General features: G+C 50.0%; 1 protein-coding gene across 2 annotated transcripts in view; it reads left to right on the top strand.

Moving 5' to 3' along the window:
* Positions 1 to 13,570: 13,570 nt before the first annotated feature.
* The window catches only part of Eln (elastin), a 45,210-nt gene continuing 38,409 nt past the window's right edge, over positions 13,571 to 20,371 (top strand). For both annotated transcript variants that reach the window (XM_076923130.1, XM_076923129.1), the window contains exon 1: positions 13,571 to 13,735. In XM_076923130.1, coding sequence (XP_076779245.1) covers positions 13,651 to 13,735 — 85 coding nt within the window. In that variant the 5' untranslated portion in view covers positions 13,571 to 13,650. The remainder of the gene's footprint in view (positions 13,736 to 20,371) is intronic.

Here is a 20,371-nt window from a genome sequence, read left to right as displayed (position 1 = left end):
CGGGGCTGGGGATGAAACCCAGAACTTTGTACATGTTGGACAAGCACTCTTCCAAAGGGGCTACATCCTGAGCCTTTCCCCCCTCACTGTGTAGCTCATGCAGTGACCCCACCCCCACCCCTGCTTCCATCTCCCAAGTGGGGATGGCAGGTGTGTACTGCTAGGCCTTACCCAAAACATTTTAAAGCAGGACACAAAATGATGCTAATGTTAGAGGGGAGGAAAATGATCAATTTGATGTCTTTAAACATCGAGGAGATGAGGTAGGATGGTGTCTCCGTCCATAAAGTACTCGGCAAAAGGACCTGAATTTAGTTCCCCAGAACTCTCATTAAAAAAAGAAAAAAATTACAGGCAGACATTGTAAGGCAGAGCTTGCAATCTTAGTACTGGAACTGTGGAAACAAATCCCCCTGGGAGTCACTGGCCAGCCAGCCTAGCCTATTTGTCAAGTTCCAGGACAATGAAAGACTCAGTCTCTAAATGCAAAGAGAAGATACCTGAGGAATGACAGCCAGATAGTCCATTGCCTCCACATACACATACACCTGCACTACACCTGCCACCTGCACATGTACACACACACACACACACACACACACACACCATATATATATATATATATATATATATATATATATATATATATATATATTATATGTACTGAGCGTGGGCGCACATGTCTGTAATTCTAATACTTTGGAAGCTAAGGCAGGAGTAATATGACTTCAAGGCCATCTTGGGCCATATAGCAAGGTCCTCTCTCACAAAGAAAACTTCACCCGGTGGTGGTGGTGCACACCTTTAGACCCAGCCCTTGGGAGGCAGAGGCAGGTGGATCTCTATGGGTTCCAGGGAAGCCTGGTCTACAGAGTGAGTTCCAGATCAGCTAGGGCTGTTACACACAGAAACCCTGTCTCAAAAACCAAGACAAAACCAAAAACCAAAACAAAACAGAAAACAACAACAATAATTTCAGAACCGAGGATGGTAGTTCACATCTATAATCCCAGCACTCAACGATAAGGCTAAATTACTGAAAGTTTAAGGCCAGTTTAATGAAATTTAGGTCTTCCTAAATTATATTCTTTCATTCATCTTTCCTAAACATCCATCCATTTACCCATCCACTCATCCATCCATCTATCCATTCTCCCACCCCATTAACTATCTGGGGCTATGACTAGTGCATAGAGTGCCTGTCCAGCAAGAACAAGACCCTAGGTTTGTTCTCTAGCCCCATACAAACCAGGCACAGTGGTGCACACCTATGATGCCAGCAGCTGAGAGGCAAAGGCTGGAGAATCAGGAATTCAAGGTCATCCACAGATACGTAACAAATTCAAGACAAGCCTGACCTACAGAAGGACTTAAATAAAAAAAGAGGAGAGGGTTGCTGGGGTCTAGAGAGGTAGCTAAGCAGCTAAAAACACTTGATGCTCTTCCAGAGGAGCTGAGTTTGGTTCTCAGCACAACCTTGCTAATTACAGTTCCAGAGAACCAGATGCTCTCTTCTGGCTCTTTCGGGTACCAGGCCCACGTATGGTACACACACGCGCGCAGGCAAATATTCATAAATATTCATACATAAAATAAATATACAAAGATTTTTTTAAAAATTTAAAAACAGGTTGCTGAGATGACTCTGCAGGTAAAGGCACTTGCCCTGCAAGTCTGGAAACCTGAGTTTGATCCCCAGAACCCACATAAAACTAGAAGAAAGAGAACCAACACCAGGAAGTTGTCCTCTGACCTCTACACACATGTTATGACATGCATGACCGTGTATCTATGCATATCAGCACACACGTCCAAGTAATAATAGTGACAAATTTAATTTTTTAATAAAGTTACTTTGTCATCAAATATAGTGGCCATCTCTGTAATTAAGCACATCATAGGCAGATCCAACAGGTCTGTGAGTGCAAGGCCAGCCTGGAACATGTAAAAGAATCTTATATAAAAGAAAAAAAAAAAAAAAAAAAAGGAAAACAGAATCACATGCTACTGATAGAAGACCATGGTAACTGGAGGTTAGACCAGTTACTATGGTGACCGACAGGTAACAGGGATGCAGCAGAGCCTGGGACCAGAAGCGCCAACACCTGGTTGAGAAAGACAGGAAACCACAGGCACTATCTGAAAGCTATTTTCTTTCTCTTTATTTTATTTTCTTATTTTCTTTTCTTTATTTTTAGACAGTGTTTCACTATTATGTGGCCCTGGCTGTCCTGGAACTCACTATGTAGACAAGGCTGGTCTTGAACCCTACAGAGACCCATCTTCCTCTGGGGTCAGATAAAAGCTAGGCATGGTAGCAAGCATTTGTATCCCAGCGCTGGAAGGCAGAGACAGATTGATCACTAGAACCCTCTGGCCTGCAGCTCTCACCGGCTGGGGAGCTCCAGGCTCAGTGAAAGACCTTGTCTCAAACAAGAGCCACAGAGGAAGACACCAGACATTTACCTCTGACCTCCATGTGCATGAGCACAAATGTGCACACGTATGTAGACATGCATTCACATATACAAACACACACACACACATGTGTATGAATGTATACATACAACACAGAGATACATATACACACAATAAAACATGATAGTGGTCATTCAAAAAGAATTCCAGGTCCCTAAGCTTCAAAAACCAAATAGTGACAGACACCAGAACAAGACACAGTGGCTATTTTTTCCCTTGACAATAATATAAAAGCCATAGGTCTTTGGTGAAAACCGTACTTCCAATTTTGACCTTTTCCAGTCCAGTTGTATTGGGTACAGTGTTCTGTCAAACTGAAGGTGGTGGCAGCTGTCTCCATAATCAGGACAGGGACATGGTGGGCTATGTCACTAAGCTGGACCATTCTATAAGTTAGTTATATCAAACGCATTTTTGCACTTATGGTATTTTCTGTTTACGATGAGGACATTGGGGTGGCATCTCAAGAAATCCAGGAGAATCTGCAGACAGTAGTGCAGTGCACACGGTTCTGTAACCCGCGTACAGTGGTGTGGTGCACACGGTTCTGTAACCCGCGTACAGTAGTGCAGTGCACACGGTTCTGTAACCCGCGTACAGTGGTGCGGTAGTACGGTGCACACAGTTCTCTTCAGGGTGCAGCCTTGCACCTAGTGCTTGAGGTCACCAGCTCCCTTGTGTCCTCTACTCTTACATGAGCTGTTTTCTATTTGTGTGTGCCTGTGTGCGTGTGTTGAGTGCTCCTGTAGGTGGGGGTGCACATGTGTGTGCATGCATTGGGTGTGTATGCACGTGTGTGCTTGTGCATGTGGGGCTGGGAGCGTGGCTCAGAGGGTAGAGCTCTGGCCCACTACGCACAAATCCCTGGGTTCCTTCTCCACACACAGGAGAGATTTAGAGAGAAGAGAGAGAGCAGAGATTTAGAGAGAGAGATTGACAGATTGAGAGGGAGAGGGAGGAAGGGGGAGGAAAGGAAGGGGGAAAGAGAAACAGAGACAGACAGACGGACGGACGGACGGACTGACTGACTGACTTAGGGAGAAACCAGAGTACAGAAGAAGATCCTTCATTAAATCCTTGCGCACAATCTGTGCGAAACCTTAAGAGCTACTTTCTGACTCCTCACAGCTGTAAGCAGAGAAGCAGGGCAGCATCTGCCCCCGGGAAGCGCCCCACAGCAGGCAGCTGCGTGGGTGGCCTGAAAGGCAAAGGCCCTTTGCTGGGTCAAGGCTGTCTTCACCCTGCCTGCTTTTGAATAAAGCAAATCCTGCTAGGAACCAGGACTGGCTCTGGGGACTCCTCCTCCAGGGAGTTTCACGATTGCCTCTCTATCTGTAAGGATTCTAACTCTCGGTTCTGAGGACTCAGGGTTCTCAGGATCCTCTCTGCCTGCCTCCCCTTCGAGGACAGATCCTGACTGAAGACATTGCCCAGGAATGTGGAACCAGAAGAGAGGAGCTCTGCTAAGCAGGAACCACTGGACAGCCTCCCGGCCTCCTACCCTGCATCCTGGCAGCTGCACTTACTACCCCCTGGGACCCGCCTGGCGCCACAGGGATCAGACCAGTTGAGGGTTCCGGGCATGGGTGGAGGGTGCTACCCTGGGCCGGGAGCAGCTAAACGTGATGTGGGGATGGAGACCAGTAAAACGCAGGAGGAAGTGAGCCCCACACCCTGCAGGCAGTTTTCCCATCCCAGGCACTTGGAAAGGCTCCTGGGCACGCAACAGGCAGGGGAGACGGCAAGAGATAAGCACCCTGGGCAAGGGAGAAGACACGGGTTAGCATGTGGTGGCGTGCATGTGAACTTCAACCGTACTAGTTAATGGTACCCCAGGGGATCCACAGCTCGGCCTCCCTCCTACGAACCTAGGGAAGCTAGGTTTGTGGCGTCCAGGTCCTGCGCGGAGTAAATGCTCCCCAGAGACTTTGCACGGTGCCTTTATAGTAGTTGGAAAGGCCAGGACATTGAAACAGGGCCTCCATATATTGATCAGACTGGACTCGAACTCATGATCCTCCTGCTTCCGTCTCTCAGGAGCTGGGACAAAAGGCATGTATCATCGGATCTGCTGCCACAGACACTTTGACTGACTCCACATCTGTTTCCTGCCTTGCACAGCTGGGTAGTTACCCTTTATATGAGGGTGAGAAGATGTTCATCCTGAACCCCTCCCTACCCTCTTGGCTCATTTTTCAAACACCATCCCAGGTAGAAGACAAAAGCCTGAGCAGATAACTTTCTTATAAATTAAGAACAAGTACCAGGGGCTGGAGAGATAACTCAGTGGCTAAGGGCCCCTGTTTCTCTTGCAAAGGACCCAGGTTCAGTTCTCAGCACCCAACATTCATAGGCTAAGGGAGAGGGATCTGAACTCTGGGGCCAGCCTGAGCTACATAGCAAGACTCTGTTTCAAAATAATAAAATGGCAGGGAGTTGGGCATGGCGGTGCACACCTGTGATTCCAGCACGTCAGAGGCGGAGGCAGGAGAATCTCAATTTGGAGGCCAGCCTGAACTACACTGTGAGACTTGGTGTCAAAAGAAAATGAGGGTGGGGGCGAGAGAGGACAGTGGAAGGATTGAGTGTGTGAGGTACTTGTACCCATATGAAAAAAGCCAGGCAAGGTGACATGGGCTTTTCTTTGTCTCTCAGAGCTGGGGAGGTGGCAGCAAGGGGATGCCTAGGTCTTGTTGGCCAGCCAACCTAGCCTAATTCATGAGCTCCGGGCTCGGTGATTAACATGCTGGTATCTGGTGTTTTCTACATGTGTATACCCATACATGTGCATACACACTTGCAGGTACATATGTGCACACACTTGCAGGTACATGTGCACACATACAAACACATGACACCCATCACTACACACACACACACACACACACACACACACACACACATCCCAAAGAGACATCAAGAACTAAAGACACATGATGTTCTGAGGCAGAAAGCATTCCATTCTCTTAGAAATGTCCCCAGAGTTCCATTCTCTTAGAAGTGTCCCCAGCAGTGGTTCAGACTTAATCGGTCCGACTTCAACAATACTCCTGTGCAGTCTTAGTCCCTAGGGAAGCATACAGGCTCCAAAAGCATGGGAGAGGTCAGAAGACTGGGGTGTGGACCAGCTGGTAGAGAGCTTGCTTAATATCCACAACACCCTGGTTTCCATCTCCAGAACAGGGTGTGGTGGTGCACACCTGCAAGACCAGCACTTGGGAGATGGAGGCGGGAGAAACAGATGGTCAAGGTCATCCAGCACTACCCAGCAAGTTCGAAACCAGCCTGGGCTACATGAGACTCTGTCTCAAAATAAATAAACATAGTATGAGGGGGTGCTGACAAGGCAGGAGACCGCTGTCCTCAGGGGATGCCTAGATTTGGGGCTCGGGTAGAGGGTGCAAGAGTAATTGTAATGGAATTTGTTGTCAGCCTCTCTCCACATGACAGGGGCTTAGAGTTAAAAGTTAAATAGATCTAAGGAGATGAGAACTGAGCTTTCTCTGTGGGTGTGTAGACAGGCCTCCTAACCCCTCTGTTTATAAACTGGGATAATAATATCCCCGATCAAAACTAGAGATGTGTTCTCTGTAAACTGTTAAGTGTCAAACACATGAAAGACGTGTTCTGGACTCCTCCGTTGTGTGTCCCTTGGGGAGTGGGTGCACAGAGCCCAGCTTGTTCTGTTCTGCTCCTCCAGACAGCAGCAGACAGACAGCTCGTGAGGCCACATGAAAACAGCCAGGCTGGGACACCCACCCCCTGGGCTCACACCGGCCAACGACCCAGACTGACAAATGATTCAGACACACAAACAGCTGGGTCTGAGAGAAAGTGCTGGGCTGCTGGGTCAGAAACAGGCTGTGCAGCAGCCAGGGCATCCCAGGGCAGCAGTGGAAGGAAGACAAAGGTGTTTGTGGGAAGGGATTCCTCTCTACACCTGCCTTCAGCAGGCTGCCATCTTCTACGTCAGTTTGCCAAATGGTGTCACAGACTGTATCCACAGATATGACTCGCTGTTTGACTGTTGATGTTTTTCCTTTGTTTTCTGTGACACCAGGGATGGGACCCAGGGATTGGCATATACTACTAGCCAAGTTGCTCTACCACTAAGGCATATACTCAGTCTCTCAATGAAAGATTATAGGCAAGCATTCTGTCCCTGAGCCACACTCTTAGCACCTCACTGGGAAATTCTAGGCAGGGGCTCTACCACTGAGCCACGCCCCCAGCCCCTCACTGGGGGATTCTAGGCAGGGGCTCTACCACTGAGCCATGCCCCCAGGCCCTCACTGGGGGATTCTAGGCAGGGGTTCTACCACTGAGCCACGCCCCCAGCCCCTCACTGGGGGATTCTAGGCAGGGGCTCTACCACTGAGCCACGCCCCCAGGCCCTCACTGGGGGATTCTAGGCAGGGGTTCTACCACTGAGCCACGCCCCCAGCCCCTCACTGGGGGATTCTAGGCAGGTGCTCTACCACTGAGCCACGCCCCCAGCCCCTCCCTGGGGGATTCTAGGCAGGGGCTCTACCACTGAGCCACGCCCCCAGCCCCTCACTGGGGGATTCTAGGCAGGGGCTCTACCACTGAGCCACACCCCAGCCCCTCACTGGGGGATTCTAGGTAAGTATTCTACCAGTGAGCTATACTCCCAGGCTTCTATTATTATAATTTTATTTTAAGTCAAGGTCTCACTATGTAGCTCAGGCTGGCCTGGAACTTACAATCCTCCATGCTGGGGTTATAGCCACCTCAACTGGCTCCCAGGCTCCATGTTGCTGTAAGTCCTTACAGAGTAGGGTCTGCATGCATATCTTTGCACCCCATCCATCATAGTTTGCCCCCACTCTAACTTTTCTCACGTTAGTCTAAACCTTCATTTTCTTCTGCCAGGGCCATTGGCCACCTGAGGTTATTGAACCATTAAAAGTAGCTAGTCCAAAAGATAAACTCTAAATGTAAAAACACAGTGGCTTCAACAGTTAGGACAAAAAGCAGAATGTAAAATGTCTTATGACTGCAAAATGGTAGTTTCAAGTGTGTTGGTTCAATATAGCATAGTATTAAAAATTAATGTTTACTTTAGCTTTCTTAATATTACATTTATTTAATTAGTGTGTGTGTGTGTGTGTGTGTGTGTGTGTGTGTGTACATGCATGTGTGCACATACCACATGCTGCATGTGAAGGTCAGACGACAACTTCTGGGAGTGAATCTTACTTTCCACCTTATGAGTTACAGGAATCGAACTCAGATCCTCAGGTGTAACAGCAAGCCCCTTTACCCACTGAGCCATATTACCAGCCTGTGTTTCTTTTATCTTATTGAGCTACTAGGATATTTAAAAATCAGAGAGAAGAGCTGGACTTAGTAGTACACACCTGTAATTCCTCTGCTCAAAGAGACCGGGAGAGAAGAAATCTCAGATTCAGGGCCAGTTCAGGTTGTATAGTTTAAATGGATGTCAGGAAATTGAGAGTATGTCTCAGTTGGTAGTATTTGCATGAAGTTCTGGATCTCATTCCTATCACCACAAAAATTCTAAAAAAATAAATATTCACTAGTAATTAAAATAAATCCAAAAGGAAATAAGTCCCGTGTGTGACCAGAAGCTGTGGGAAAGCTTGTTCTGTCCTTGCATCTTGGTCTCAGCTACTCCTTATTTCCTTTCCAAACCTCAGTATGAAAATTCATGTTCTTCTACTAATGAAACCTGTTAACTCGATTTCCTCTGGGATTAGCTAGAGCTGGGATTAGCTCTTGCTCTCACTGAAGTATGCATGAGTGCCAGCAGGTCTTCAGCTTCCCAAAAACAGAACACAACCAGGGTGCTTACTGATTTCAGTTCTGCCCAGGCTAGCCCTCTCACTAGACCAGGGTCCCATGGAGCAGCATGATCTTAACAACGTACTCTACGGACAAGAAAGACAATCCAAAGCCTAGCCTCAGGATTCAGAAGGTCCCGATCCACGATCCCACGCTGTCATACAGACATACACACAGGCGAAACACGAATGCACATAAAATAAAGATAAATTATTTTTTAAAAGAAATTGTGATCAAGATGCTGAAGTATAGCTCTCCGCAGTTGATGGCTTCTCAGCAGTCTGGTGGCATTCTCCACCTGCATTTCCTGGACGTCTCGTTGGTACACTGAGAAGCTGGTGGGTCCTACCATCCGCCAGCCATGACAGTGACTCACTGTGGAGGTGATAGGAAGGAAAAACCTGAACTGAGCCCAAGGGAACCTGTTCTATGGCTCTTCAAAGAGGTTCAAGGAGCAAGGTGAAAGACATGCCAGGAGCTGGAGACTCACCAACAAATGCCCGGTATCCCAATCTCAGTAGCAGCCTAGAGGCTGGGGGGGAGGGGGGGGGCAGGCCAGTCAGGGAAGGAAGGCTAAGGAGGTTGAACTGGTCATACAGGGACTGGGAAGGACGAGGAATGGTAGTACATGCCTGTCATCCTAGCCACTCAGGAGACTGAGATGGGAGAATCAAATCTTAAGGCCAGCTTGTGCTACCTATTAAGCAAGTTCAAAACTACCCTGTGCCACTTAGCAAAACTCTGTCTTGAGATAAAAAGTTTAAAAAAAAAAAAAAGCTAAGGATGTAGGTCAGTAGTAAAGGATCAGCCTAGAATCCCCCAGTGAGGGGCTAGGGGCGTGGCTCAGTGGTAGAGCCCCTGCCTAGAATCCCTCAGTGAGGGGCTGGGGGCGTGGCTCAGTGGTAGAGCCCCTGCCTAGAATCCCCCAGTGAGGGGCTGGGGGCATGGCTCAGTGGTCGAGCCCCTGCCTAGAATCCCCCAGGGAGGGGCTGGGGTGTGGCTCAGTGATAGAGCCCCTGCCTAGAATCCCTCAGTGAGGGGCTGGGATGTGGCTCAGTGGTAGAGCCCCTGCCTAGAATCCCTCAGTGAGGGGCTGGGGGCGTGGCTCAGTGGTAGAGCCCCTGCCTAGAATCCCCCAGTGAGGGGCTGGGGTGTGGCTCAGTGGTAGAGCCCCTGCCTAGAATCCCTCAGTGAGGGGCTGGGGGCGTGGCTCAGTGGTAGAACCCCTGCCTAGAATCCCCCAGGGAGGGGCTGGGGTGTGGCTTAGTGGTAGAGCCCCTGCCTAGAATTTCCCAGTGAGGGGCTGGGGGCATGGCTCAGTGGTAGAGCCCCCTCCCACCCCCCTGCCTAGAATCCCCCAGTGAGGGGCTGTGGTGTGGCTCAGTGATAAAATGTCTGCCTAACCAATGCTAAGCCCCAGATGTTATCCCCAGTACTATAGAAGAAAGAAACAAAACGAAACTGCTAAACCGAATGGCTACTGAGGGTCTCTGTACAAATCACTGATGCTCTCAGAGCCACAAGAACCTGTACACTCTGTCTCTCCAGCTAGAGCAGCAGAGAGGCAGGATCCCATCATAGACTTTGCCCCAATGATTCTCTCGGGTTCCCCTCCATCTACAGCGATCTGGGTACCCAGAGGGCATCAGAGTTTGTCAATGATCTTGGTCAAGGGCACCCAGCCATGCTTGGAGAGTAGTTTTCTAAATGAGCTCATTTTGTCTGTCTGCTATCCAGAGAGGTGGCACCAAGCACTTGAGGATGGCTGGATTTTTGGAATGTTCGAGCAACTGGCTAATGAATGGATGTCAGTCCATGACTGGCATCCCTCGTCTTTGCCTTATGTGTGCATGTACTGTGTTAACTTACATGGATGAGCCGTGCAGAGAATCTGGGGCCTTGTACCCTTTGCAGGTACATGGAGCCTCTGCAGCACATGTGGGGCAAGCTAACACACTGAGTTCAAGAGGCCAAAAACTGGGGCACGAAGCAGGGCCCTGGCTCAGCAGACCGAAGCCTATTCTAGCAAGTCCTCCCTCTATACCTCTCCTGAATCCCCACAGTAAACTTTCCTGCTGGCTCCAGCCTCTTTCCCAGTCCTGGAATTAATAAAGCTCCAAGCAGACTGTGGTTTGCAAGTCTGCGAGCCAGTTCCTGCCCTCGTCACTGCTCCGAGAGGAATGGGGCCCAGCTCCCCACCAGAACCCCTGCTCTGCTCCACCCAAGACTTAGAGAAACATCATGCCCATGGCATGGTCCCTGTCCCCATCAAGGGCTGGGCTGGGGACTTTAGGATCTTGTAATCTGCACACCCAGGGCATCCCCAAACTTAACACACTGCATAAGAACTTCACATATGCTTTGTTTCTACATGGTTTGTGCTTGCGCTTGCTCTCTCTCTCTCTCTCTCTCTCTTAGTTTCTCTCTCATGTTTTGTTTTTTTTTTTTTTTTTTTTAGGGTTTTTAAGGGTCTCATGTAGCCCAGGCTGGCCTCAGATTCACTACAATAACACAGATGTCTTTGGACATCTGGTCCTCCTGCCTCTGCCTCCCAAGTGCTGAGATTCCAAGAATATACCACTACGGCCATCTTTTTTGCTTTTTAAGATCAGGTATTGCAAAGGAGCCCAGGCTAACCTGCAGCTTGCTATATAGCTCAGGCTGGTATCAAACACTCTATCCTCTGGTCATTAAAGTGGTTCAGGGAGTAAAGGAAGCTTCCTGAATAGCCTGATGGCCTGAGTTCAAGTCCCAGGACCTGCATGGTGGAAGCAGTGAACCCATTTCTGCAAGTTGTCCTCTGATCCCCACAGGCATGCCATGCCACGTGCACACACAATGAAACTAAACACTATGACCTCTTGCTCCAGCCACCCAAGCGCCATGCCAAGCTGTGAGATGATCTTCATATCATGTCTCCCTTTTCCAAAATTCTGGTGATGCCTTGGATGGTAGATCATGGGAAAGGGGGAGATTGCATAAGATCTCCGACTGACACAGTTGAGCCAGACAGCTACACCACAAAGAGGGGCAGGGATTGTAGACCTAGCTTCAGTCATGGTACTATTGGTACCAAATGGATACAGAATTGTCCTGGTTAAGAATAGTTGACCTCAGCTAACAGATGAGACAAGCGAACTCTACAGAGAAGTGGTCCCAGGCAGCAGAAAGTGCTGGAACTAGCTAGTTACAGAGGTACACAGTTGTCATCCCAACTCAGGAGGTTGAGTCAGGAGGATCTGGAGTTCAAGGCCAGCTTGGGTTATATAGTGAGACTATGGGCATCTTGGAAGAAAGGAAGGAAGAGAAGGATAGGTGGGAGAAAGGGAAGGTGATAGAGGAAAAGAGAGGAAGGGAGAGGAAAAGAGACAGAAGGAAGAAGGAAGAAAGGAAAGAAGGAAGGAAGGAACGGGAGAAGGAATGAAGAGGAAGACATAGGAAGGGGTGAAAGGAAAGAGTAGAAGGAATTATGGAAGAAGAAATAGAAGGAAGGAAAGAGGAAACAAAGGAGGATGGAAAGGAGAGAGAAGGAGGCGGAAGAAGGAGGAAGAAAACAGGAAAAAGTATGAAGAGGAGGAGAAGAGGAAGAGGGGGGAGAAGAGGACAAGAAGGAAAAGGAAAAGGAGGGAGAAGAGGAGGAGGAGGAGAAAGAGAAAGAAAGAAAGAAACAAACAAACAAACAAAGAAAGAAACAGAGAGAGAGAGAGAGAGAGAGAGAGAGAGAGAGAGAGAGAGAGAGAGAGAGAGAGAAAGAATGAAGCAGCAACATGGGACCCAAAAAATAGCCCCAGGTCCACTTAAACCACCTGCTTTTGATCTCCCACCTCACCCCCACGAACGGTGTCAGCTCTGCAGACTCCTCTATGCCCTGGGCCGAACAAGATATCTTTAACTCACCCCTCTGCACCACCTCCTGCAAGAGAAAGACTCTAGACCTATGTCCTGGACTTTTGCTTCTAACCTGTATACAACAACCAACCATCTCCCTCTCCTGTTCTCCAGTACTCCACATACATGCAAGAGTCCGAGAATGACATAATCTTTCCCCTGACCCACCCCCTCACATTCCCTAAAGCCTCCCAGGGTCCCCATATGCTCAGCAACAGGGTGGCCAGGACTCTGATTGCAAGCTTTTCTGGAAGGATGTCTCGGCTGTTTCAACAAAGGCTGCCCCCTTCTGGCAGGCAGAGAAATAGCATCCTCAAGGCTTCCCAGAGCAGCCAAGAGAATCGGTTTCCAGATGCAAGCGAGAGCACTGGACAGGTGGTGAATAAACAACAAGGAGAAAAATGATTTAAAGTCATCTGCACAGGGCTCCCACCTCTGTGTTCCCTTCCAGGTACCTAGGACCCAGTATGACCTCTGTTGGACACTGTGGTTTGCTCAGGGGTAGTGCAAAACTGTACCCGTGGCCCGTACAGAATCAACCAATACTTTATGCAAGGATCATCTTTGAACCCTAGGGAGACACTAAATACATGGCTTTCACTCCCAAGCCACTCGCCTGACCTCAGCCTCTTGGTCTGTGCAACCATAGACCCTAGACTTATCCAACACCCTTCCAAACAGATGGCTAAGACCTTGTCTCAACCACGATGAACTAGATCGTATGTCAAGGTCCCTCGTCTGTCCCTAAAATGCCCTATGGTGCTATGCCCATCCGATTTTCTCTTGCAGACAGTTCTGCAGACCTTGAACTCTATAGGCAGACTCTTAGCCCCATCCACCTACCCAATCTAGTTTTGGGTAAAATCTGTCTCTAGCCAGGCTTGGGGGTGTCGGGGTGTCTGCAGGGCCAGGGTGGGAGCTGAGGCGCGGGACAGCTGGCCTGTGTCCCCACACTGGGCCTGGGGCCCAGGCAGAGGGGCGGGGGCCTGGCTACTCCAGCCTTGGCTAGGGCTGGGATTTTTTGGCCGGGCTGCCTGGGCCCTCCCTCCCGCTTCCTCTCCAGAGGGCTGTCCTGGCAAAGGCCCCCTCGCACTTTCTGGCGGGAACAGGGCCAGGAGCAAGCAAACAGCTACAGAGGGAAAGCGGGAAAGCGATGGGGGTGAAAGCAGTGCACGCGCGCATCAGTGTGTGTGTGTGTGTGTGTGTGTGTGTGTGTGTGTGTGTGTGCAGGAAAATAGACCCATGGTCCAGGCAGATTCAGCCTAGGAGGCTTGCAAGCCTGGCCTTTCGTAATTGCCCCCTCCCCCGCGGCCCCCTCCCCCAGCTCCCCCTCCTCCCGCCCTCCTCCCACCCGCCCTCTCTCCCTCCCTCCTTCCCTCACAGCAGCCTACCAGGCAGCAATTACGCTTTGGGGATAAAACGAGGCGCAGAGAGCAGGCTGGGGCAGTCCTCCCCGAGATGGCGGGTCTGACAGCGGCAGTCCCGCAGCCTGGCGTCTTGCTGATCCTCTTGCTCAACCTCCTCCATCCCGCGCAGCCTGGAGGTAAGGGGCCCCTCGCCGGTCCCACGCTGCCCCTGGCTGGTCCCACGCTGTCCACAATCTGCTGGACCCTGCTGACCAGGTGGCAAGACTGATGGGGAATCCCAGAGATGGATGAACCCTTCGCCTCCAGATCTCCTCTCTTCGAGGCAGGGAGGGTCCTGGGAACTGTCTCCTCTTGGGAGCCAGCTCCACGTTAGGGGTCCTGTCAAAGCTACACTCCGCCAGTCAGGATGGTCACTACCTCCTGTCCAAGCTCGAAGGGGTGTCCTCTGAGTCACCTGAGTGCTTTTCCAGTGGTGGTGGCAGTTTGCACACCTGTGCACACCTGTGTACATACCAGCCTGGGGAGAGACAATCAAGTTTCAAGTTCGTCTTTGCTTGGAGATGTTGAGATTCTGTGTGTGTGTGTGTGTGTGTGTGTGTGTGTGTGTGTGTGTGTGTGTGTGTGTGTTTCTGAAGGAAGAGTGTCTGGAAAGGTAGGAAGGTCTACTCTCAAGTCCGTTCTTAGACAGATGGAGGTACAGGGAGGCAACCGTTGTCTGATAGGACCTGCCGAAGTCCAACACCCAGCTGGGCATGGTGAGCCACACCTGTGATCCCAACATGTAAGTTCAAAGCCAACCAGACCCCATCTCAAGAACGACTAAGAGGGTTGAGGATGTCTCCGTTGATGGAGTGCACGCTGAACATTCTTGAAGCTCTGAGTTAACTAGGTGGGCGTGGTGACGCATTATCTGCGTGGTGGTCATATAAGCATCAGGAATTCAAGGCATCATTGGCTACCTAGTGAGTTCGAGGCCATTTGGGCTCTATCAGGTTGTCTCAAAAAAAAAAAAAAAAATTCCTAAAGATGTCTGGTGCCCAGGTGTAGGACGTCACTGAGTCTGTGAGCATGTGTGGTGCCTGTATGAGGGTTTGCTGAGGTAGAGTACAGGACAGGACAGGGCATGAGCTGGGCAAAGTGCCCATCTCCTGGTAAACAGGGTATGCTTGGTATCAGAGGCTACACTAAGCCTCAAGGTATCATTTTGGTCATTTGATATGTGTCCTGACCAGGCACCTTGGGTTATAGGGGAGGAAGGAGACAGCTCCCAGATGGAAGGTGCATCCGGCTGTGGGGAAAGATGTGTGAGTTTGTGAACATCTGCTGGGGTCTGGTTTCCGTAGGAGACCTCGTTGTCATGGGAACCTGAACTTGAACACGGGACAGGAGGCTGCAGGGCGGGGCCAGACAGGGCTGTGGTCAGAGGCTGGACAGGACCAGCATCTGCTGTTACTTGCCGGGGCTAGGAGCCCACTGAAGAACAAGAGACTGGGACAAGACTGAGGTTTTTGGGTACCAACAGGAGGACTCTGCAGCCAGTAGTTAAGAGCAGTGTCTCTGGGTCACCTGACCCTCCTGCCCCAGATGTGGTCTCCTAACATCTGCCCACCCTCCTCCCTGGATGGTTATACTAGTTCATTACAAAGAACTAGTATTTGTTTATCTTTACAAACTGGGACGCTGAAGCCAGGCATAAAAACCCACACCTGACGCAGGATGCTATCAAGTTGGTGGGCAGCCTGAGCTATAGATCCCAATCATGTGTCAATACCATCTACAAGAAGGCTAGAGACGTGGCTCAGCTAATGGACTTCTCGTCTAGCGATCTGGGGGGCTCTGTGTTCCATCCCCAACGCCACATAAACCAGAGGTGGTGGCTCACGCCTGGGGTTCCAGCTCTCAGGAGGTGGAAGCAAAAAAGTCAGGAGTTCAAGGTCATACTTAGCTGTATAAGGAGTTCAAGGCTAGTCTGGGCTACATGAGCCCCTTTCTTGAAAGGTACAGAAAGAGAGCCTGAGATAGACTAAGGCCATCCTTGGAAGTTAATATCAGCTAGCTTTCCGTCCTGGGTCAAAAAAAAAAAAAAAAAAAAATGGAGTCGCGGAGATGCGGGGGTGGGGGGGATATTGGGGCGAGACAGGCCTGGGGTGGAGTCTTCCTTTAATGGCAGAACAACCCCTCTCCCTTGTAGCCTGGGTGATATCACTCCATACTCAGCTGTCATCATTCCCTGTGACAAGAAATCTCAACTCTGTCCCAGGTGGCCAGAGTCACCGGGTTCAAGTAAGAGGCTTGTGAATTGATGTCTTTCAAGATCTGTTCAGAGTCTGCTGAAGGGCAAAGAGGTCAGAGTCCTGGGAGGAGTTGGCCACTGGTCACATACACCTAGTTCCCCACCTGTCTGGTCCTGGGGGAACCTAGTCTCCCCAACAAGGAACATGCCGTGGGGTTCTTGTCACTGATGGGGGTAGTAATAGCGTTTCCTATGAACACTGGCTTCCTTCAGCCTGTGTTAAAAGGGTTGTGTGAGCCAGATATGGTGGCTCAAGAACTATGCTACAGAGTAAGTTCCGAGGCAGCCTCTGCTATATAGTGAGACTCTATGTCGCTCCCCGCCACCACCACCCCTCCAAAAAAATAATAATAATAAAGTAAAAGGTCACCAGAATAAAAAAAAAAAAAAAACAGGAGTTTAAAGTCATCTTGTAGTGAATTGTAGGCTAGCCTGTGCTACATGAAACACCTTCTTCGAAAAGGTACGTGTTGAGAAAGGGGTATATTAGATATAAAACTAAGTTCAATGCTCTCCCTGACACCAGAAATGTTTTCAATATCCCTGAAGGTTTATCCCAGGAGAGTTCAACCCTGATGGGCAAGACAGTCGCCCAGGTCAATGCTGTGACCCACAGGTTATTCCTTTATTTGATCTGTGGAGGATCTTGATTGAGGGAGTTGGGTTTTAATAGCTCCCCAGGTGCCTCTGATACAGAGCCAGAGATTTCATCCCTTGATCCAGCTCTGTGTGTCTTGTTGGAGTAAGGGACAGTCTGCCCACCCACGGGAGCACGGGCGGCTTTTGAAAAGCGGCTGGCAATCTGCTCTGTGCATGCAACAAACAGCTTGGTGAGGTTTTATCTGCTCAATCCAGGCTGCGCCGCTAGACTCTGGCTTGGCAGAGCCCCCTGCCAGGGCCCATTGGCCCTGCTCCCTGTAGTCTTTGAACCTCCTGGCAGCAAATCCAAGGTCAAATGTAGATACCAGGCTAAGGTGCTTCATCTGGCTGACTCTAGGTTTCCCTGGCTGAAAAAATGAAGAAACATTTCTACTTTTTAGGGCCCAGCCCCTAAGAATCAGTGGGGTTTGGGGGCAAGGGAAACAGTAGTCACTTGATAGCAGCTGCTGAGATGATAATATAATAATATAATATAAAAATATATCCGCTGAGATGGCCATGGGCCAGGAAAATTGTAAAGTAACATATCCTCTTACAGTCTGCTTAGGGGCTGATAGTCGTTGCCATTAGTTCCTATCTTTGATTTTTTTCCTAAGGTTTTGTTTTATTTATTATTGTTTATTTGTGGTGCTGGAGAGCGAACCCACAGCCTTGGTGTATGCTAGGCATGTCTTTGACCTCTGAGCTGTATGCTCAACCCCAAAGGCAGATTTTTTTTCTTTTTCTTTCTTTTTGTATTTTGTTTGTGTGTTTGTTTTGTTTTGTTGAGATGGGGTTTCATATACCCCTAGTTGGTCTCCAACTCACTATGTGGCTGAGAGAGACCTTGAACTCCTGATCCTGCCACTTCCTGAATGCTGGGATTACAGCTGTGAGCCACTGAACCTGGCTCTAATTTTCGAAGGTTAAAACATTTGTTTGTTTTAGGGTCTCAAATATATAGCTCTGGCTGGTCTAGAACATGGTATGTAGGACATATTGGCCTCTCAGACTTGCAGCAATCCTCCTGCCTCTGCTTCCCAAGTGCTGGAATTATCAGCGCTCGTCACCATTTCTGATCTCCTCAGCCCAGTTTCTAAGGCTTGATTCCCTCTGTCAGAGGCAGATGATACATAAACAGGTGACAGAAGAGGAAGGGTCTCAGGGAGGGTACCCCAGAGAATCTGAGCATATCTGAGGTCCCCCTTGAGAGAAAAGTTAAGTTCAACTGGACGTGGGGATACAAGCCTGTAGTTAGCAGGACAAATCCAGCCTGAGCTACATAGAGAGAGTTCAAGGGGCTAGCCTGAGCTACAAAGAAAGACCTTGTGTTGGAAAGGAAAAAGAGAATAGGAGAGTTAGGAGAGAGACAGGAGAGTTAGGAGAGGGAAGGGGCGGAGTTAGGGAAGAGGAGGGAAAAGGAGTGGGGAGAGAAGGCATAACAGAGAAAACAATCCGAGAGACTGAGAAGTAGGCTGCCATCCAGGAGGAAGCCCTGAGGAGACCACACAGACAAAACGAGGGCTGATGAGTCTCCCATCCCAGAGAGCTTACAGGCAGAGAACTAAGGGATGTTTTCAAGGGGTCTAGCCCAAGCCAGAAGACTGTTCTGATCCCTACAAGTCTAAGGTCATGATCCTCACATGTGAGAGACAAGATCCGCCCCAGGCTAGCCAGAGGAATGAGCCAGACCCACATAAAACAAGACACAAGTGTGTTCCGAGCCAGCTGCTTGTGGCCGACTGAACACTGAAGGCAGGAGGAGCCGTGGCGGGCTGGGAGAAGACAGGATGGAAGCTTCAAGCACAGCCTTGGAGAAAGGAAGGACTTGGAGGGAGGTGAGGGTGTTCTCGTAGGAGACCCTGCTGGTACCAAGAGAGAGGGTGGGAAGGAGGACCCCTGGGAAGGAGGCTTCCATGAGCAGTGTATGGTTTTGAGACAAGGGGCTTGCTATATTGCACAGGGTAGCCTCAAACCTCCCTGTGTAGCCCAGAAAAGCCTTGAGCTCCCTATATGTAACCAAGGCTGGCCTTGAACTGCCTATGAAGTGCAGCATGACCTCAAACTCGCAATCCCCCTGTCTCCACCTCTGAGTACTGGGATTACAGGTATATCTCATCATGTCCCACGCACAGAGTGTGCTATTCTTTCTACACCTGTTGTGTATATACCATGGTGAGGGCGGTGGTCAGAGGACAGCTATGGGGAGTCCGTAGCGAGTCAGCTCTTCCGCTCCACCACGTGGGTTCTGGGAATTGAACTCAAGTCATCAGGCTTGGTGGCCAAGATAACAGCAGCGACCCAGCCTTGTCCGTGTTCTCAGTGAAAACCAGGAATCAAAAACTCAAGCCAGGCGTGGTGGCACACCTCTTCGGGGCCAGCACCTTAGTGGCTGAGGCTGGAGAATCTTGTGTTCAAAACCAGCTTGGGCTATACAGTAAGATTCTGTCTCAAAACAGCATTCCAGCTATCTGTGGAGTCCTGGCTTCTGGGTGGAGGTGGACCAATGTTGCTAGGCTATGAAGCATGGCCACGGACGGACAGCAGAGGGAGGAGCTGGACAGAGGGAAGCAACAGCTTCCTCAGGAAGCAGCCTAATTAGAGGTGGGCTATCCAAGAGCAGGACTCCAAGAGAGAGGATGTGGGGTTCAGCCAGCCCACCCCCAGGGGGCTTGAGAGGGACACAATTCCTTTGCCTCCCTCCCTCGTCATTTATTATGTACCTACTGTATACATGGCCCTAGCCAAGTACTGAGAGAAAGCAAGAGTCAAGCCACCAGCACTTACTCTTAACAACTACTCTCTGTGCTGGGTATGACTAGATCTGTCCTTTGCTGTTTGCATGCTTGCAACCCATATGAGGCAGCGAACATCGCACCTACGTTGTGTGGGGGTGGGGGTGGGGGCAGTGGGGCTTGGCTGGGGCTTGGCTGGGTGCGTGGCTCAGTTGGCAGGGTGCGTGCCTAGCAGGCACAAAGCCCTGGGTTTTATTTCCAACACCAGAATAAACCTGGTGTGGTGGCAGAGGCCTGTGATCCCGGCAATGAGGAGACTGAGTTACTCGCCTGAGAGCACACAGCTAGTGAGGAGAAAGGAGAGAAGCCAGAGGGCTCTGTCCTGGGTCCCCTCACTCTTCCAAACCACCATGTTGTTTCCAGCAGGCAGCTTTTGAGCTGGAGAACAGAGAGAACAGGAAAGGATGTGGAGAAACATCAGAAGGGAGGTTACTCGATTCTCTCTGTAAGCATGAAGCTCAGAGCTGGAGGCCAGAGCCAGGGAGAGCATCAAAGGCTTGGGGGCCATGTGTGTTTGGCAGCTCAGGATAACACTAGAAGGCTTATTTCCTGCAGACTCACCCCTCCCCAAGTCCCCCAAGCTCTGAACAGATTGCTCAGACCATCCAGGCCTGACACGCAGTCTCTAGAGGGTCAGGAGAGGAGGGGGCACAGACCCCAGGAGGTAGTGGCGCCAGGACTTTAGCCCAATCTGCCCATGGTGGCCAGACATTCCCAACTCTGCTGGGCTGACAAGGCCCAGAGACCAGGCAGGCCCAGCTGTGTATTGTCACTGAGTCTCTGAGGCCAGACACACAGACATCTGGCTGAGAGGTTTCCTTGGACCCACCCACTACCAAGCTACATAACTGCCTGGCACCCACCTTGTGTTAGAGGTCATGATTCAATATAGGAGTCTCTATTTGTTGCCATGACAACAGCTCGGGGGTCAGCATCTATAATATTCTCCAATGAGAGTTTTGGCAGATCCCTGGGGACTGAACTAGTGACCTTGGCTTGGAGTTAACTGTTCCTCAGGAAACTATTTGATTTGCTCATTCACGGTGTTCCCACCCTTCCAGTCTCTGGCCCCTCCCCAAACAGCC

The sequence above is a fragment of the Arvicanthis niloticus genome, chromosome 24 (assembly GCF_011762505.2).
Source record: "Arvicanthis niloticus isolate mArvNil1 chromosome 24, mArvNil1.pat.X, whole genome shotgun sequence".
Classification (NCBI taxonomy): domain Eukaryota; kingdom Metazoa; phylum Chordata; class Mammalia; order Rodentia; family Muridae; genus Arvicanthis; species Arvicanthis niloticus.
This window is presented reverse-complemented; position numbering and strand designations above follow the sequence as displayed.